This window comes from Perca fluviatilis, chromosome 17, assembly GCF_010015445.1.
Source record: "Perca fluviatilis chromosome 17, GENO_Pfluv_1.0, whole genome shotgun sequence".
NCBI classification, from domain to species: domain Eukaryota; kingdom Metazoa; phylum Chordata; class Actinopteri; order Perciformes; family Percidae; genus Perca; species Perca fluviatilis.
In genome coordinates this window covers 7,938,672-7,952,227 of record NC_053128.1, presented here as the reverse complement: position 1 = coordinate 7,952,227, position 13,556 = coordinate 7,938,672, and the positions used below count along the sequence as shown (strand labels likewise).

General features: G+C 44.9%; 2 protein-coding genes across 5 annotated transcripts; one reads left to right on the top strand and one right to left on the bottom strand.

Annotated features, from left to right (window-relative positions):
* Positions 1–3,623: 3,623 nt before the first annotated feature.
* On the top strand, positions 3,624–5,366 carry gadd45gb.1 (growth arrest and DNA-damage-inducible, gamma b, tandem duplicate 1). Its single transcript, XM_039778728.1, has 3 exons — positions 3,624–3,846; positions 3,967–4,174; positions 4,302–5,366. Exons 1-3 carry the CDS (start codon positions 3,704–3,706, stop codon positions 4,413–4,415), a joined length of 465 nt encoding a protein of 154 aa, XP_039634662.1. The 5' UTR covers positions 3,624–3,703; the 3' UTR covers positions 4,416–5,366.
* Positions 5,367–7,942: 2,576 nt separating this feature from the next.
* On the bottom strand, positions 7,943–13,471 carry nim1kb (NIM1 serine/threonine protein kinase). 4 transcript variants are annotated; one of them, XM_039779309.1, is made up of 5 exons: positions 12,792–13,471; positions 12,583–12,720; positions 11,271–11,578; positions 10,343–10,611; positions 7,943–8,970 (listed from the first exon to the last, which is right to left on the bottom strand). In XM_039779309.1, exons 3-5 carry the CDS (start codon positions 11,548–11,550, stop codon positions 8,221–8,223), a joined length of 1,299 nt encoding a protein of 432 aa, XP_039635243.1. In that variant the 5' UTR covers positions 11,551–11,578; positions 12,583–12,720; positions 12,792–13,471; the 3' UTR covers positions 7,943–8,220. The 4 variants fall into 4 exon arrangements, with proteins under 4 accessions (XP_039635243.1, XP_039635242.1, XP_039635241.1 ...); XM_039779308.1 differs by having other exon boundaries at positions 12,583–12,683; XM_039779307.1 differs by having other exon boundaries at positions 12,583–13,471.
* Between the last annotated feature and the right edge of the window lie 85 nt (positions 13,472–13,556).

Here is a 13,556-nt window from a genome sequence, read left to right as displayed (position 1 = left end):
AAAGTCACGACAAACCCTTCTAGCTAGCGTTAGCGTTAGCTAGCGTTAGCGTTAGCTAGCGTTAGCGTTAGCTAGCGTTAGCGTTAGCTAGCGGCTACCTACCGTTGACGTTAGCTAGCTGATACTAGTGATTTCTAGTCGGCGACATATTTTGGGCTTCATTTAATAAACATAACCTGTAGTAGTACACACTCGTATGTGTACTGTTGTGATTACAATGTGCGGAATAACTTTCCGTTGCCTATTTATGTCTATTTATTTTTATTTATCACCGTTAATCACCGGCGTATGTACAGCATCAACAGGGGATGCCATTGTTGTTTATGTGTGTGTGTAACGTCAAAAACTGTAACTGGGAGTACAACCATCTGGTACCAGTTCACGGGGAGTAATAATTTCAGTTACGGGTTTGACTGTCGTTGCAGGGCACTTTCATCGGTAGAAGGTTGTGAAAACACGGGTTACAGGTTGCCTGGAACGCAGCTTAAGGTTAAAGTTGGTCCAATTTTACCTCTGAATGGGCCCCGTAGTGTAATGGAAACCAAGGCTACCTTGAGAAATACATTCAAAATGTTATAGGCCTAGAGCATGCACACACAGTACACACGATCCGCTAAAATTGGCAAAAACACTGGCATTGGTCCTTCAAATGCCTCTAAGGAAGTTACAGAATGTTTGGAAAGGCCACTTTTTCCAGATCATCTGCTATAAGAGCGTAAGAATATATATAAGATTTGGTCAATTCGGTGGTTGGTACCTGCAGTTTGGTACTGCTTTATGTGTCATAATGCTGATAGCATTATGACACATAAAGCAGTGCCAAACTGTAGCAACCATCTTAATTGCATTGGATGTCAGACAGACTTTTATAACTCATGACGAATTTCACTGCACGCACTGTTATTTTTTTGTTGTTGTTGTAGATTGGGCAGTGGCACGCGCCGCTGCTTTGCATGCCTAAAAGCCGGTACTCACTTACGGCGCGTGGCATCTGGAGATGCCTGCGTGCTTTATCTCTCTGTGCGCATCACTCTCCATGGCAACCGAGAGACACCATCTGTCCCCGGGGGGACAAAGGAAGTCAGACAGCACCTGCTAGGCGTCATGGCAGTTTTTCAAATCCGCTCGAAATATGATTTAAAAGTTTTGAGGTTAAAAACAAAATCCGAACGCAGAGCTAACTCACTTTCACTGCGTGTTTAATGGCTCAAAAACACGTATTTGATGAATTAAAAATATTAGGCTATATATCATTTTGTACTTCTTATACATCTTTTTTTCCCCCTTCATCATATTGTAGGCCTAATGTTGGTATTGTTTTGTGATCATATTATTTGTGTATGATCATGTTATTTACTGTCATTTGGGGATTGTTTTTTTATTATTTTGTATGTTCTGTAACCAGGGCGCCATTGCCAATGTCCCTACCCTGAATAAATAAAGGTTATAATAATGTAGGCTACCAAACTATTCGCCTATTTCCTCTAAACTCGAGTCATGTTTGCACACACCACAAAGCCAAATCTAAGCATCTGATCCTGCAGCTTTCTATCCTTACAGAGAGATCCAGGGCTCCTCGCCGCAGGTCACCAGAAAAAAAAAAAAAAAAAAAAAGAGCTTTGAGCACCAACACCTGTCGCGCGCTGCCGGGGAGGTCTCCGTCTGGCAGATGTGCTTCAGCAACAATGGGTCGGTATCGATTTGCACGCGCCTGGCCTGTGGCCATGCAAGCTGATCCTTCCTAATACAGCTCAGGGTTTGGGGTCTCCATCAGCTGCATGCAAACCAAACTTTGGCCTTCTCGGCCAGCTGATGCGCTGATGACTTTGCAGCACGTGAAACTGAAAGCGACGTAGAAAATCAACAAATAATGTTGTTGCTGCAGCAGTGCACAGATAAGACTTTTGTTCTGGGACAAAGCACACATTCGGCATTGTTGCGCACGTTTAGGCCACTGCTCGAACTGAAAGTGATTTCAAAGGTCTGCCATCATGCTATCTTTTGGAGATAACGCTTTTCATTGTCAAAAGTTTCGACCATAAGCTCTTCCCTTTGGCATTCAAATTTAATCAAAACTCAGACAACAGAGCGGCGAATGTGGAGGCTTGTAGACAAAAGATGGGCGGGCCCTGGGGTCGCGGTTGACCTGGGTTTAGGAGAGAGGAGAGGAGAGGAGGGGGGGGGGATCCCCTCGCAGTGACAGTACTCCATCTGCCTCTCTGCCTTCTGCAGAACAATAGCGCTGAATCAATCACCGCCAACCTGTGTCTCCTGCACAGCCTCTCCACTCGAGCCCCCCCCCCTCCCCCCTTCAATCCTCTGTTTACGCAGCAGTGGCAGCAGGCCTGACCTGATGCAAGATAGGTTTGAAATTATTATGCAGAGAAACTAGAGACAGCACGAGCTGTTATAGGGACACACTACTGCTCTGCCAGTGGAACCGAGAGCCGTGCGTAAAAGTTTCGTCGTGCGTAAAAGTGATCGCAAACGAATAGATGATTGTTAGAAACAATAGTTTATTTAAAGGCACATACATTTAGTCGATCTACACCCTAAATACCAAATCACTAAACCGCACTGAATAGAACCAAACAGAGCAGTGCGTAAAAGTTTCGTCGTGCGTAAAAGTGACTGAAAAATGAAACACAAAGTTGTCAGAAATAGCTTTAAATGAAAATCACAGAAGACCATTTGCTGCATCTACACACCAAATAACGAACACGTGCAATCAACCTTTCTATAAACAAGTTGTCCCTATAGAATTCAGTGCGTGTGGCCCCTGAACTCCCCAGAGTAAATAAATAAAAAACAGAGCAAGGACTTTCTGGACAGCTGACGATGGCCACGTGGTCAGCATGGGCCAGCAGCGCAGATTGCGCAGCACGCACAGCGTTCTGGCACGCGCTGGACATTTGCATTTGTATGGGGGACTGCGATAATAGAGGGCTTCTGTGCGCACAATGGGGCCGTTTTTTTATGGCCAGCCTCTAGTCCACAGATGGCATCATCCACCTGCCCTTTCTCTCTGCTGGAGGGGGAAGGGGGCCAGTCACACTTTCTCCATGCTGCAGCTGGAATACTGTCCCCAAAAACCTCAAATGCAAGAAAGTTTTTAGAGTTTGTTAAGTTTGCTGTCAGTTTGGTTCATATTTAATGTGTTGAAGTTTAAAATGTGACTTTAAATGAGGCTAAAACTAGTCTATAAATAGTATTTTTGCGTTTCCAAAAGGACAACAATAAGCTTCTGTGCGTTTTAAGAGTTCTTTTAAATGCATGCGAAAGTGCATTTGATGTTCAGCGTCACATGCATGTATGTCTGCATGTAATTCGAATCACTTTTTCTCTAATTTGCATCAAGTTCTGCAGAGCGATCTTTGTTTTTTTAATGAAGCTATTTTTAGTTTTCAGGCCCAGGCTGCTAAGTGCGCTCAGAGGGGGGGGGGGAGAGAGCGTGCGCGGCTCGATGACCCCCATCAATCTGCCACGAGCCGGAGTGTGACAATAGCATTATCATACCAATACACCATTCAGCGTGAGCCAATCAGGGCGCAGCAGCTTTCACTGCGCCGCACGAGCTGGAGAGTATAAAAGAGAGAGGCTGCAGATCTGAAAGCACTCTGCTCCCTTTCGGATTTCTACTCTCTGACCAAACGTTTCTGAAGCTCTCCCTTTGCGGAATATCTTCATCCTCTTCATCTTCATCATGACTCTCGAGGAAGTTCTGATCCAGAAAACCGCCGAGCGCGCCCAGTGCACCGGCCAAGCCCTGGAGGAGGTCCTGGTCTCCGCTAAAGACAACGACTCCCTCACCGTCGGTGTCTACGAGTGCGCAAAAGTTATGAATCTGTAAGTACGAAACTCTCAGCTGAAGATGTGCAGCTTGCTGCATTATCAATCAATCACGTCAGGTAGTTTGGATCAGTTTGGGACGAAATCTCATGGTTCTTTTTTTTATTGTCTCCACAGTGACCCGGACAGCGTGTCTTTCTGCGTCCTGGCCATGGACGAGGAGTTCCAGTGCGACATCGCCCTGCAGATCCACTTCACCCTCATCCAGTCCTTCTGCTTCGACAACGACATCAGCATCGTCCGAGTGAGCGACGTGCAGCGTCTGGCCGAGATCGTCGGCGACAAGGCGGAGCCGCTCGAAGACGCCCACTGCGTCCTCATCACGGTACGTGGAGCTCAGATAACACACTTTACGCAACTCTAAAATCACTTCAGAAAAATGGGGTTTCTATGGGATGCTTTCTGACAGAACTGTGTGACTAAAGCCTCTTTCCTCCCCCCTGTGTGAACAGAACCCAGCTGACGGGTCTTGGGAGGACCCTGCTCTGGAGAAGCTGCACCTGTTCTGCGAGGAGAGCCGGCGTCTGAACGACTGGGTTCCTGAGATCAGCCTCCCCGAGCGTTGATCGGCCCCCCCCCCTCGGCTGATCTTTGTTTTTTGCTCAGATGCTGTAAAGCTTCTCATCTGGAAATACTCATCCTGATGAACAGGACGAGTCTGTTTCTACCCATCCCTGGACACTCCTGAGGAGGATTCCCCCCCGTCCAGGCAGCACGGCGCCGGCCCCAGGGGGGCCACCCGTGAACCCGTCGCCTCTCGTCCCTTCCATGCCAAGATGGCTCTCATTCTTTATGTGAACGAGAGTCAGGTATGCCACGAGAGCGACGCATCGACCCTCATTCTTTGTGCGGATGAGGTTTGGAGAGGAAGGAGATGCGAGTTGTGCGTCCTGAGGGCGGGGGTCCCCCCCCCCCTCCAGTAGAGCAAACGTCGCACCCCGAAGCACGCGCAGCAGGAGAAGAAGCGGTGCTGAGACAGAGGCGTTCTTAAAAAAAGAGACTTTTTTTAAAGACGTCCTCTTATCGCTGAGCAACACGACAACAGTTGCAATCAGCGGAAATGTTTCCCACTTTCCAGAATTGTCTTAATTCTCTAAAGGTTTCACTTTAGAAATTTAACAATGACAAATAATATTCGAAAACGTAGCAAAAAAAAAAAACATCGCAAAAAAGTTTATTCTCTAAAGGTTTCACTTTAGAAAATGTAACAATTACAAATATTATTCTAAAACTTTAAAAAAACAACATTGGATAACAAAAAGTTTATTCTCTAAAGGTTTCACTTTAGAGAATGGCTAAATGAAACTAATGTTAAAAATGATGAGAATTTGTTAAGATTGTCTTATGAACATTTACTTATGTACTGAAGACAGCCATGTAAAGCAAATGAAAAAAAGATTTAACTCTGGATGTTCCAAATACTGTTGGAGCAATGTTTGAAACAAAGTAAGTTATATATATTTCTAGCAGTTTGAAATTGTAAGTGGAAAATGCTAAATAAAAAAATAATAATAACATGTCTGGTGTGATGCGTTTTCTTTTACTTTCCTTGCAAAGCTGGGTTGTTATGGTGAGTTGGGTGTATTGTGTGTGTGTGTTTGGATGGACGAGGTGGTGAGGGGGTCAGAGAGGAGGGGAGGGAGGGAGGGTGGTTATATATAAAAAACAAAAAATCTAAACAAAAGTTTTAAACTCAGCAGATTTGCATGGGAGGCGCTAAGGCCTGTCATCTGCTGGCTGTTGTCAATGCAAAAAAAAAAATAAAAAAAATAAAGAACTCCCTTTGCGTCCCTCCTCCAGCAGACCCTCATCTGCATGTGTATGGCGCCGCGCACAATAGCTCCGCTCCGGGCCTATCAGCTCCAGCGGTCTGCACACAGCGCCTATTGTTCGGCCTGCAGATGTCTCCGCCGGCCACGGCGCGCCATCTGCCGCTTCCTGCAGGTCGGGGGTCGGCCAGGGCAGAGCTGGGAGGAGCCGGGGGGCGGGTTCACTCAGTTTGCCAGTGCCAGAGGGGGTGGGTGGGGGGTTGTGGCTAGAAAGGTTACAGAAGTTAGGCAAAATTAAAATCTATATAATCATATATTCTTAATACTTCCACCCAGGGAACGCGCGTTCGCTCCTCGGGAGTCGTTTTGGTGATTAAACTTAGGCCTAACTGTCGTCGCTCTAGCTGTATCCCATCAAGCCTCGACCCCCCTCCCCTCGGGGACTTGGGTCTGGCTGGTTTGGGCCGGTTGTGGAGATGGGGTGGGAGAGAGAGAAAGGGGTCCCGAGTATCGTCTGGTGTCCTGCCAGCTGCTGTCGGGACTGTTATTTACTGGCAGGCACTTAGTGAAACTTTGGCAAACAAGGCACAAAGAGGGGGGGGGGGGGGGGGTGTGGGGGGGCAACGGGCAGCCACCTGCTCGGCGCCTCAACAAGGACAGACAGACAGACAGACAGACAGACAGACAGACAGCTGCGTGACACATCACTTTTTTTTTTTACACCACGCACTCACCACTATTTGGTTTTTCGTTAACAATAGGAGTCTTTTCACCTTCCAAGAGACAGGATTTGTTTGAGTGTAACAAGCATACAATGTTACTAACGCCCACCCTCTGTGCACCCCAAAGGATTGAAAAGGCAAAATCAGGTGCACACATATTTTGCATGAAAGAGTTATTGAACAGAAAATTCATCATTAGCAATGCAGGTTCACAGCAGACATTTTGACTTGTCATAGTAGGAAAAGCCCAGCTGAAATTGATAACCTTAACGATGGCTCAGTTCCATCAAGTGTCCCAGTAAGCTATTTCAGTGAGTCAGCATGCACAATACCAGGACCTCTCCTAAGTGGAATGCAGCCATCAGTAATGGTTTGGAATACACCTGTGCTTTTCCTACTATGACATGTCAACATGATGCCGTGAAAAAGGTCCATTGCACATAATATTCACCATTAGCAATGCAGGTTCTCTGTTTGATATCATTGTAAAATTGTTTTTTTTATGCTCTTTGGCTGTGGGAGCTTGTAAAGAGCATTTGTGATTATAAATATATCTGAGAGGTCCCAATGAAACACAAGTTGTTTCTTACATAGCTTTTCTTCTTTAAAAACACTGGATACAAAAATAATTTCCCCCTGGGATTATTAAAGTATTTCTGATTCTGATTCTGATACTTTCAGCTCTTCAGGCAGGGCCCAACTGGGATAACAATTCTTAACAGCAGTCCAGCCCACGTATATGTAACCTCTTTCTGATTACTCGTATGATGGCCATTTTCATGCTTAAATCTCCAAAGTTATGTGCAGAAGATTTTAGGTTGAAATCATTTGTTTGAGAGATTTGTTGCAAAATATAACCATTTTGACCACTCGAGAATTGATAAAAAGGTCAGAGATATCTACAAAACACCACCTTAAGACACCAAGACCTTTAGAAAAACCCATGCTGTGATTTTACCATGAAAACACTTTTGACATTTGGAGATTTCTGCTAGAATTTTCTGTGATTGGATGGGGGAGCACTTTAAGTCTGTAGTTTGTGGTTTTAAAGTTTCTTGAGGATGGGATTAGATATTACAATACAGTAGGTGTCTTTATACAGTGAGGTCAAGTTTAAAAAAAAATTGATTCACTCCAATGAAATGGCTACTATAAGGACTAACATCATCACACATGAAAACAATTGGCCCAATTAATGCAATTCCAAGACTGTTTAGAGACCCCGTTATGCAGAAATATTCAAATATTGCGTTTTAGAAAAGGCAAAAATATCACATTTACACTGCATGAGAAAAATGGCATGGTTTTGGCCTCAAACTGCATGGGATTAGCAGGAAGTGGGCATTTATGTAAAGGGAAGACTTCATTCAGATATCCTGAGGTAAGAGTGCAAGAGACCTCTTTTAAATGTTGGCATTGCCAGTTTTTCCCTCGCCAAACTTTGGAGTGTTATTTAGCCATTTTCCTAGCATGGCATGATTGGAACCAATGCATTCCTTAGGTTGCTGGGGCCACCGGGGCTCCCGATGGCCAATCTGGGCCTGTCATCAGGCATCTCAAAACCATTCAAATCATATTCAATTGAGAAGGAAAAAGCATGGATTCTTTCACAACTTTTACTTTTGTTTAATTTCATCAGGCACTTTAACATAGAGTACATACCTGTATACCTTAGGTTATCCCAAAAAGTTGCATTGAAGGAAGTCAAACACATTTATGAAATGCTACAAACTTGTAAAAAATATATGTTTCAGTTAAAACTACTTTCCTGTAAAAAATAAAAAATGTAAAATAAAAAATCCCTATTGCCACTAATATCATGTTTGTATAAAAAAAAAAAGTCTGTATAAAAACTGTGCTGAAGCGTCTCTACCACTCTTTCATGAAAGCACACAAAACTTGGAGGTGTGTCTGAGGCCCCTGTAGGCCCGGAGCCCCTCCCTCCTGGGGTCCCTCACCATCCCCCGGACCACGGGGGGACTGTCGCTGCCCCTCCTCCTCTGGGCTCGGCGCAGCAGGATCCGATAAACGCCGGTGACAGGGCTGCGGCTTCCTTTGGGCACGTCGTTCCACCGGTGCGCCGCGCTGAAGCCGAGCTCCTCCAGCGAGCTCCGGACCTCCTCCTCCAGGTCCTCGCGCTCCGAGTCCAGCAGGCTCTGCTGAGGGCTCGCCGGCTCGGGCGGCACCAGCGACCAGGGAAACTCCACGGGGAGGAGCCAATCGCAGCCCAGCATCTGGTCGACGGCGTAGCGCTCAGCGGGGACCGCCTTCAAGATTCCCTTGATGAGCCTCTGGCAGGGGCCGGGGACCCAGGGAGGGACAGTGTAGGCGCACTCCAGGATGCAGCGCCGCAGCTTGCCCATGGTCTCGGCGCGGAACGGCATAGTTCCGGTCACCATGAAGAAAAGCAGCACCCCCATGGCCCACACGTCCACCGGGGGCCCCAGGTAGCACTCGTCCCTGAAGAGCTCTGGGGCGGCGTAGGGCGGCGAGCCACAGAAGGTGTCGAGGGTGTCGTTGCAGTTCGAGAGCCGCGTGCTGAATCCAAAGTCGGCCACCTTCACGCAGCCGCTGCAGCTGATCAGAACGTTCTCGGCCTTCAGGTCCCGGTGAATGATGCTGTTGTTGTGCTGCACAGCAAAACACACACGAGCTGGTTGGATATTTCTAAACATCAGACAAATCGGACATGATAGATTTTCTGTGTCTAGAGAGTAGGGCGGGGCAATATATCGATAATATATCGATATCGTGATATGAGACTAGATATCGTCTTAGATTTTGGATATCGTAATATCGTAATATGACATAAGTGGTGTCTTTTCCTGGTTTTAAATTACAGTAAAGTGATGTACTTTTCTGAACTTACCAGACTGTTCTAGCTGTTCTATTATTTGCCTTTTCCCCACTTAGACATTATGGCCACATTACTGATGATTATTTATCTAAAATCTAATCTAAAAGTGTGAAAATATTTTGTTAAAGCACCAATTTTCAACCCTAGAATATCGCCACAATATCGATATCGATGTATTTGGTCAAGAATATCGTGATAACCTCTTACTTATCAGCTAAATTGCTAAGATCCTGGGCTTTCGTGGACTGTACAGCTTAATAATAGTGATTGATTAAAATTATAATGGAGTCCATAAAACACAAGTGATCAGACATGTTTTAAACCAGTCCAGTCCACAGAACTAATCTCTACTGATAGAAATTCCCTCCAAATTATAAAACTGAGACTGCTGCTGTTTTAGCCAGGTGTGCCTCGAAAAATGTCTGGTGAAGTCATAGTGTAGTATGTCGGGAAAAAAAAGTGATGAAAAAAACGTCATAGTATAGTTAGTCTTGCATTGCCAGACCTTCCTGCACAATGCTGCGGAGGAGGTTGGGATGGGCCATTCCGGGATGGGAGAAAAACGCGCTCTGGTTTATTGGCATTTCTTTAAACCAATCACAATCATCTTGGGCGGTGCTAAGCAGCGCCTCTGCAGAATAGCCTCTGGAAGGAACTTGTTTTGATGGAACATGTGTACGTTCAAAGTTTGTTTTAGTCATGCAACAGAAAACTCCGATAGGACAGATAGTCTAGCTAGCTGTCTGGATTTACCCTGCAGAGATCTGAGGAGCAGTTAACCATAGTCCTCACAAATCCACCGGAGGTTAGAATTCCAACACAGAGAAAGCGGAAAGTACCCGAAAACAGTTAAATCCGTCGGAATTTCCGGCGGCAACGTAGCAATCCCGTTAGTGGAACGTCATGGATACAGACTATAGAATAGTATATCGGATAAAAAAAACATAGTATAGTATATAGAAAAAAAATTCAAAAAAAGTCATGGTATAGTATTTCGAAAAAACAGATAAAAGACAGTCATAGTATAGTATGTCAAGGAAAGTCTGGAAAAACATACAAACTCCACACAAAAAGGACCAGCCAGGACTGGGGGGGTCAGAGTCTGCTGGTGAAAAAAAACCCAATTAAGTTTCTATGTTACTAACCAAATATTTGATGGCAGAAAGGATCTGGGCGAAGGTGACCTTGCTGGCGTTGTCGGACAGTTTTCCCTGGGTGAATATCTGGTTGAAGAGGTCCCCTCCGCCCGCGTACTCCAGCACCAGGTAAAGGCGACTCGGCGTCTCCACCACCTCGTACAGACACACCACGTTGGGGTGCTGCAGGCACTCCATGCTGCTGATCTCCTTGGAGAGCAGACGCTGGGACTGACTGTCCAGCCGCGTCTTATCCAGGATCTTCAGTGCCACTTTGTCTACGAGGAGGACAGATGATGGGACGCGGAGACATTAAATATCCGTCTGGATGCCAACAAGGAGTTCTGGTAGAATAATAAGTAACAACTTATGCTGGAATTATTACTCAGTAGACAGAAAACGAATCAACGCCAGATCTTAATACTTCATTCTTTTTAATATTATTGTAACATGCAATTAAAGGTGCTCTAAATGTCACGCATTTTTTTAGGGTACGTCATTTTTTGTCACATACAGCAAACATCTCCTCACTATCCGCGAGCTGCCTGTCCCCTGAACACACTGCGGTCTCTGTAGACAGCCCAGGCTCCACAAACGGCAACAAAAACAAACTGCGCCAACCTGCACCACCAAACAAAAACAAACAGTGTTCCAGCCAATAACTGACAAGAAGGATTTGGCTGAGCCATCACCGCAGCAGCGTTAGCACGTAGGCTACTTCCACAATGCGCGTTCATGACTGTTTCAGGAAGCGTGGAAGGGAGGGGAAGGGATGAGGAGGAGGGAGGGGCGAGCTAGCCTCCGTTTGTTTGACAACACTTTGAACGTCAACAAGAAGTAACGTCACCCAACATCGCTTAGAGCACCTTTAATCGAAATGTTTGTCGTTTGCAAAAATCTAACTTCCCTTGCACAGTCTGATAGCGTGTTCACCTACCTTTAGTCAGAGCGTGGAAAGCCAGTTTGACCCGGGAGAAGGTCCCAGAGCCGATCTCCCCGCGGACCTTGTAGAAGCCCACCCTGCGGCCAATCATCAGGTCCTTGATGGTCTTGTCGTCCTTGCACATGTCGGCGGTGAGCTTCTGCAGGGGGGTGAGGCGCGGCGGGCCGTCGGCCTCCTCGTCCTCTAGGCCGGCGCCGGCGCTGGAGCTGTCCGTCAGGCTGTAGAGGCTGTGGTGGCGCTTGGTGACTGTCATCTTGTACTGACTTCCAGGCATTTCTGCAGCGGACTGAAGATAAGGTCATCTTCAAGAAAAAAAAAACATGGTGATGTCTTTACGTCTTTACCCACTCACGGTTGGGACATACAGTTGCTACTTTCTTTTTTCCTAAAATTGCTCATAGGATGTTAAAAAACATCATTTTTAATCCACTGGAAATACCACATAGCATTGCTTCATCATTGCAGCATCTAGGGCTATACGATATGAGGATGGAGATATATATAAGATATTGAATATCGCGATAATGATAGTACTTGCGATTCATAAACAGATATTAAAGTGTACTGTAGTTATGCATTTCTGCTGCTTTCAGTGTTCTGCTAAAATACACATTCTGTTGAATTTAAAACTAATGAAAGGAAATCATTCCCAACATTCTTTTATTGAACAAATTGAACATTAAATTAAATATAAAGGTACCACTGAAAAAAGACTGACAGTTACATTTTAAAGTTTTCTTTCAACTAACATAAAAAAATTGAGTGTTTTTCGTGATATGTCGCAGCCTTTCGCAAGGGTTTATTGCAGGAGTTGATATTGCGATGACGATAAAAGAAACGATATATTGTGCAGCCCTATTATCATCCTCTTAACACAGGTTAACATTGAATAATCAGGTAAACGTTCCCTTTAATTTTTTCTTTAACATCACATACAGTATAAACATTCTACAAGTCCTTCCAGTGTTACACAAAAACCACATCATTTTAAGACGATGCCACTATATTAAATACAAATTCTCAGATGTCTTATGCAACAGTTTGTACACATATTACTGTAAATGTACTAGATACCAGTAACGTGTAACCCTCAAATGAGTACAAAAAGGCCGGAGACATTTAACAAAAAGAGTGAAAAAGAATATGGTTAGAATATATGGTAAAACAAGATTCTTGTTTTCTTACCAAGTTTCCAAATTGCTGCTTTGCATCATAACACAGCCGTAGAATCCATTGCATGCAACGCTATGAAAAAGTAGTTATTTTGGCCCAGTAGGACCAGAAAAAAATGTGTTTCTTCACTTACATGCTGAAGTCTGACAGTTTGTGCAAAATCGTTGAATACACTGAGCAAAACGGTGCCGTCATAGTCTCCATCTCTGTCCTCTCGAACAGACTAACTGCACACTGATGGCCAAGAACACAGGAGGGGAGGGGGGCGTGTCTGTTTGAGACATCAGGTAAGTCAAAGGACAGTCAAAGGACAGGGAAAACACTCCTACTGTGAGAGCTCACCTTCTTCCTATCTTCACCCTATCCTCCTCCACTGATGACGCATTGAGGTGGTGTCATGAACTCTAATCCTGTTTTAATTTGGGTCCGTGCCAATCCATTAAAATGGCCAACATCGGTTCAGGGCGGCAAAAAAGAAGCCAAAAGGAAGCAACTGATGACAAATGTGCACATGTATTTGTAGCCAAAGTATGTACAGTATAACCGGAATGCTTTGGTTTGCAGGTTTAGCAAAGCACACCTCTGTGAGAGACATGGTTGTGTTTTGCAGCTAAAAGGTTGATCTCTTCGCTTTTGTGGAGATGAAATGTTATGCAACGGTGTTACCCAATGTTCCCATAGAGATTAGCTGTCTGTCCCCCTGACGCAGGTTGAGCAGCACAGATAAAGAGATTACAGAGCATGAGATCAATGCTTCACCGGGCCGAGCGTCTTCATACAGCTGTGAGGAGTAGTGGAGGCAAAATTCGTTGTGTGGAAATTCCAACATATCTTAAATGTTAATCAATTGCAGAAATGGGTCTTGAGCTCCAATCAGTTACTGCTCATGTTCTCAGTGAACACTCCACTCTTATGTTAAAAACTCAAATCAAAGTTGATCGATATAAAGAAACTGATACTTAGTTTATTATTCGGGTAGACGCAACAGTTTTAGGCTACTGAGGGAAGCGGATCTTTTTCAGGCTTTTACTTTCCTAAACAACAATGGGAAATCGTGAACACAAATGAAAGGAAGTAGAGTTTAAAATGACAAGATGAGGAGAACAC

Bases quoted from the DNA above. Each gene is read 5' to 3' on its own strand.
- gadd45gb.1 (XM_039778728.1), top strand. From the start codon at position 3,704: ATGACTCTCGAGGAAGTTCTGATCCAGAAAACCGCCGAGCGCGCCCAG. The intron at 3,847-3,966 runs GTAAGTACGAAA...TTGTCTCCACAG, and splicing joins TGCGCAAAAGTTATGAATCT to TGACCCGGACAGCGTGTCTT. The intron at 4,175-4,301 runs GTACGTGGAGCT...CTGTGTGAACAG, and splicing joins CCCACTGCGTCCTCATCACG to AACCCAGCTGACGGGTCTTG.
- nim1kb (XM_039779307.1), bottom strand. From the start codon at position 11,550: ATGCCTGGAAGTCAGTACAAGATGACAGTCACCAAGCGCCACCACAGC. The intron at 10,612-11,270 runs GTAGGTGAACAC...TCCTCCTCGTAG, and splicing joins TTTCCACGCTCTGACTAAAG to ACAAAGTGGCACTGAAGATC. The intron at 8,971-10,342 runs GTTAGTAACATA...TTTGCTGTGCAG, and splicing joins TTTCTGCCATCAAATATTTG to CACAACAACAGCATCATTCA.